The sequence below is a fragment of the Morone saxatilis genome, unplaced genomic scaffold, assembly GCF_004916995.1.
Source record: "Morone saxatilis isolate NCDOM2014 unplaced genomic scaffold, NCSU_SB_2.0 Contig12, whole genome shotgun sequence".
Taxonomy (NCBI): domain Eukaryota; kingdom Metazoa; phylum Chordata; class Actinopteri; family Moronidae; genus Morone; species Morone saxatilis.
In genome coordinates this window covers 16,826,794-16,832,248 of record NW_023339674.1, presented here as the reverse complement: position 1 = coordinate 16,832,248, position 5,455 = coordinate 16,826,794, and the positions used below count along the sequence as shown (strand labels likewise).

Genomic DNA, 5,455 nt, shown 5'->3' with positions numbered 1-5,455 from the left:
TAATCACTTGGCAGCACAAAGCTATGCAAGAAAACAGACCAGGTCCTAATGAGCCAAGTCATTCCAGAAGGTGACATTTGAAGATGCCGGCATATATGGTCTGCCTCATCCATTTGCCATTGCCTAATGAAAAAGTCGCAATTAGGGACAGGCCCAAGGAAACAAGTAAAAATTTATTACAGAGCCCAGGTACATAAGGATGGACTTTTGCTGTTCATCGGGAGAAAGGCCTGTAAAATTGAAGCAAAAATTCCTGGGCAGCACAACAACTGGAGCGGCTACTTTGAAGACTTTCCCTTTCGTGGTTGGTGTTCTTAACAATGGCGTTATCTGGGTGGGAGTACGTGTTGCTCTACAAACAGTTTTTTTCTGTCCCATTCAACACATTGCAGGCCTCTCCATCTTTAGCAATGACACTGAAATGCTTGGAAACGTAAAGAGAACTTGAAATACCACAAGCATAATCTCATCCCCAAAGTAAAACTGACAGCTTTCAGTCGCAGTCAAAGGCACTTCCTCCCGTGGAAACCCATGTGTCCTTTGTGTGTAAACATCATGTGATTTAAGCAGCTCTGACTCACAACTGGTCAGCCCCTTGGTGACACATGCCCTGTGCAACATTGTCGCTGTCTGATGGCCAACAATGTGGAGAAGGAAGTGCAGATGAACCCCGGGGCACGCAGAGGCCATGTCTACTTAACCCCCTGACCTGTCAGCCAATCAGCTGTCAGGCCTCTGCTAACGGTTGACCAGGGTATGATTTGCAGGGTCACGGGGGCTTCAGTTTGACGGGCAGCTCACTTACACACGGTAGAGACACTCCCGCGTTGACAGACAGTGTCCCTGCTGGTCCCAGTCAATAGCCACAGAGTCCAGTCAGAGCGTCTCTATTCAGCTTTGATTTCTGGAAAATTGAAGCTGACAAGCGGCCATAAATAAATTCATCTATGTGTTTGTTCTGGATTCTGTATGTGGTCTATTAAAAGCATACAAAGGCTTATCTTTTCCCATACTGAACGAAAGGCACGCTCAGTGTCTGGAGTACTTTTGAAAACAGGTGACTCACCTGTTTTGGAAACTCTAGCACATAAAAAAAGAGCATAAAGCAAAGCCCTAATCCCAGGTGACCAGAATATAATTGAGGCTTGCATTGAAATCGGCGCCCTGGTAAAAATTAAACATTGTTGTTTACTGAGTCAGGTTGTTACCTGCATGGGTGTGGTGTTGACGGAGAGGGGAGAGACGAAGAAAGGGAGCCAGTGTAACAGCAAAAGAAGAGATGCAAAAAAACACTGGGACATGTTGGAATGCTAGATTAAGGAAGAGGAGGGGGCAAAGGAGGGATTGTGCAATACCTGCACATCTGGTAAATCTATCTCATCTGGTCCATTCTCCCTGTTCACAGCTAACAAGCGTGCTCTGTCTGCAGGCTGCCATTGAGGGAAGGTTACACAAACATGCAACTTTTGTGTACTTGCTGACCTGCCTGTGTGTGTGCTTTAAAGGTAATTGAGCCATTGGTGATTACTGTGCACCATAGTTTTTTCAAAAATGTGACTGGCTCTGCATGGAAGCCCTAAAAAGAAGGATGTGATTTTAATCTCATGCTCATCAAGAGGAGGGGAGGATTAATGTTTGGTTTTCAGTGCTGACAGCACCTTCAGGGGTTATCCTTGCCTGACGCTAGGCTGTCGGACTGACTCCTTTGTCTGTTTACCGCCTGCGGAGAAGAACATGGAGGTGTCAGTCAAATTTATAACGCACATACTTAATTAAAATAGTTTGAACATGTCACTACTTTACTTTTTGTGTCAAAAAGCACTAAAAGGCCTCAGTTGGAGCGTTTATGGAGGCACTGCCTGCGCCGAGAGCTCGTTCTCCTTTGTCCAAGTATGTTGTTTACACTTGGAGCAGCTCAAGAGATGTGACCCATTCATAAATTTTCTTCCCTGCATGCGTAAGAGGAAGTGTGCCTCTCCCTCCCCCCTCTCTCTCTCTTTGCAGTCACTTCATCACTCTCTGAAGTGATGAGTTCAGTGATCAGTCAGTCATCTGTTCGTCCGCTCCTCCGGGTCTCACAGGGCTCTCCATGAGACATGGCGCTACCTGAAAAAACCTCCAGACCATCTGCTCCCAAGAAGGTCCCCAAGCATCGCGCCCTGCAGCACCAGAGCCTGCCCTCCCCTGCCCTGTGCTGCGCCTGCGGCCTGTGCATCATGCTGGCCGGTATCAACATCACCCTGGTGGGAGCTTTCGCCTTTGGCACCTTCCTCCCTAGTGCTAACCCACCCATCATCATCGGGCCTCTTCTCTTAATGATAGCCCTGGCCTTTTTCACAGCCTGCTGTGTGGTCAGCAGGAGCCCCCCGGCCCACATGACCCACAAGGCTAAAGGAGGTGAGAAGTGGGGGCTGATGCGGATGGGGACGGCGGCGTTTGAGATGGAGACGAGCGAGCACACACTGCAGGACACCACGGCCGTTCAGCTCAGCCCCACCAACTCCCCCACCTCCTCTCACAAGTCCAGCTCCAGCCACGGGGGCGACAACGCTCCACCTACAGCGTGTCAGGATGGAGCCGCTGAGCTGCACATATCAGAGATGTCTGACACTGGAGATAACCCCACCTTGACCTCTGGCAGCAAGGAGGCTGCTCAGAACACTTCCTCTACGTAGCAAGGACTTTCCTCTGCAACCTGGATGTTTGAGTGTTTAATTGTTGCTGTTTACAGGGTAGAAATGTGTCGTGCAAAACCTGATAGTAGCTTATTCACTGTGTTATGTTGAATATTCATTGCTCAGTCCCAGGATGCACATTACATTCCCAGGAACAGGAGATGACACCTTAATCCAAGTGCCTGTTTGTGTACTTATCGTTGTATTAAACATCCAGTTAAGGCAGATTATCCTGCAGTCACGCCCTATGGATGGACTGTGGTTGTCACCTTATATGTCGGGAAAAGAAGACGAGTGTGTCGAGCCGAGCTTTTCTGAGTCATGAGAGCTGGTCCTGTGTAAACCTGGTGAACAGTTTTTTCACACACTTTGACAGAAGTGTAATAATGTTACTTTTTAGTTGCTTGCATCAGCTGCAGTGAGTGAGTGAGTCAAGATCTGTGTCAAGATGGATACCCAGGAACAAAATAGTGAATGTGTATTTCATGTTGTAGTGCCATTAGTATTATTCTTATGTTGCTGCAGACATTGTACTGTATGTTTTATAAATAAAGCTGAACTCGTATTAATCATTTATTTGGTCAGTTATTTCAACAAAAAATGACTATTTTTCTAACATGAACAGAAACAAAACCATAAAAAAACACACACAATAGCACACACACGTCAGGCTATATAAGAAATGCACACAGGTTTGAAGATAATTCATTTGTTATCTGAGAAAGGCCAGCCGCGGCAGTGCAAACAGCTCCTTCCTAACATGTTGCCCATCACTTGGCATCTGACCCAACACCTGCTGGCAAAGGCGAGAGCCCTGTTTACTCACCATTATACATCTGCTGTCCACAAACACAACAAGACACACAGTGTGATCCTCGCACACACGGCTCAACCACTGGAAGAGATAACAGAGCTGCCTGCTGTTATTGCCACCTATTGTGTATAGTGTGTATGTGTGGATCGAGCGTTATGAATGGTTGCAGGCAGGCAGTGTGGGTGTCTGTAGTTATCCAGTGAGTCAGAAACACGACCGTAGTGTTTCTAAAAAGAGGGTGACATGTCTTGGCAACCTGAACTCATTTTACTAAACTAGTAATGAGGTCATGTTGCTCTGAAGGATGGCACAGTGAAATTAATTTAGTGCAGAATTGCAGGTTGCTGTATTTTAACACTTTACACTCTTATTTAAGTCTCACAGTTCACCTACTTGTATTTTTTTTATAATTTACTCCAGCTTTAGGTCTAAATGTCACTTAAAGACATACATGAATGAGACACGGTATTAAATTTATGAATGGAATTCAAAAGGAAGATGAGCCATACTGTCAATTTATGAAGAATATCTTTACTGTGTTCTTGTCTAAAATTTAACTAGCAACAATACTTAATATAGAACTTGAGTGTAATACTTCAGGATATGTGTATTTACTGTCAGCATTATTATGAAACAGACATTCTGTGTGAAATCAACTATTTATTTTCACTGATAAAGTTCATCTTAGCTTTCACTGAAGAAGCGTTTGGATGGATTCATAAATACAAAAAAATTCATTGTCTCACTGGCTGCTCTCTTGCAGCTGCTGCAAGAAGCCCTGTCCCATGGTTTGACATCCTCCTTGTCATTTTTCTTGTTATTTGAGAGGGTTTTAGGACCAACAAATGCATGGATCCAGTGATCCCAGTTTGGTGTGCTGGTCTTGTTTTCTGTCTGTTTGACAGGACTGTCTCTGAGCCCTGGATTTGCTCTGTCTGCAGTGTATGGCACACAGCAGGCGGCCTGCTGAGGCGGACTGGGACATGAGGCAGCCACCTGAGCTGAGTGAGTACCAGAAACCCTCTTCAGGATCAGTCTCAGACCAGTGGGGTCACTGGGAGCCTTATAGAGGAAGGATTCCCACTCAAAGTCTCCAGCTTTGGGAACAGTCTTTGAAGAACGCAGGTCAAGACGAGCGGCCTTCAGTTTGGCACCCAGGTGAAGAGTTATTGGTGGCCTCTCAGAGAGAATGAGCCGGGAAGCATCTCCTGGTTTACTGCGTACATACAGCAGCTGCAAAGTATTGAAAGTGAAGTTAATTTATAAAATCATCCTCCAAATGTTGTCAGAGAAAATATAGATACAGTGCAGACAAAAATCTATTTTTTGAGTATCAAACATTCACCTCCTGTAGCTTTAAAGGTGCCTGCAGTCCAGTTATATCTGATATCTAAGACTGACACCTCTTCAGCATACTGATGGTGGAAGCTGAATGCTCAAATGTTACATTTTCAGATCTTTCATTAGAAATATATGAGTATGTAGCCAAAGGTTGCAAAACACATTCTTTACTCAAGTAGAAGTAGAAGTACTGATTCAACTTCTTTACTCAAGTAGAAGCAAATATATATATATATAAGTATAAAAGGAAAAGTTTCTCTAAAGGACTTGTCTGAGTAGAAAGTACAGATAATGGTGTAAAAATGTAGGGGGTAAAAGTAAAAATTTGTCAGAAGTATTTGTACTGTATAGTTAATTCTCACCTCTTTATGTAGTTAGTATTCACATTGAAATACAGTTATTGGAACATCAACATTGCTCAGATAATGATTATGTAAAACACATAAATACTTTCACTTTTCAATCACATTAGCTCAGTCTTCTGACCTTCAAATAACTAATTTCATATAGTTGTAACAAGTGTGAACCTATATTGTCAATGAGTTGGAACCAACAATATCCAAATAAACCTCACCTTTGCCATTTCAACAGTGGGTAAATGCAGTCAACAGGTAGGTGGATGCAG

The 5,455-nt window shown here is 44.1% G+C and overlaps 1 protein-coding gene across 1 annotated transcript; it reads left to right on the top strand.

The window, feature by feature from the left end:
- Positions 1 to 2,022: 2,022 nt before the first annotated feature.
- Positions 2,023 to 3,195, top strand: LOC118321802 (transmembrane protein 275-like). Its single transcript, XM_035653319.1, has one exon. The coding sequence runs from the start codon at positions 2,097 to 2,099 to the stop codon at positions 2,673 to 2,675; it is 579 nt and encodes a 192-aa protein (XP_035509212.1). The 5' UTR covers positions 2,023 to 2,096; the 3' UTR covers positions 2,676 to 3,195.
- The last annotated feature ends 2,260 nt before the right edge of the window (positions 3,196 to 5,455 follow it).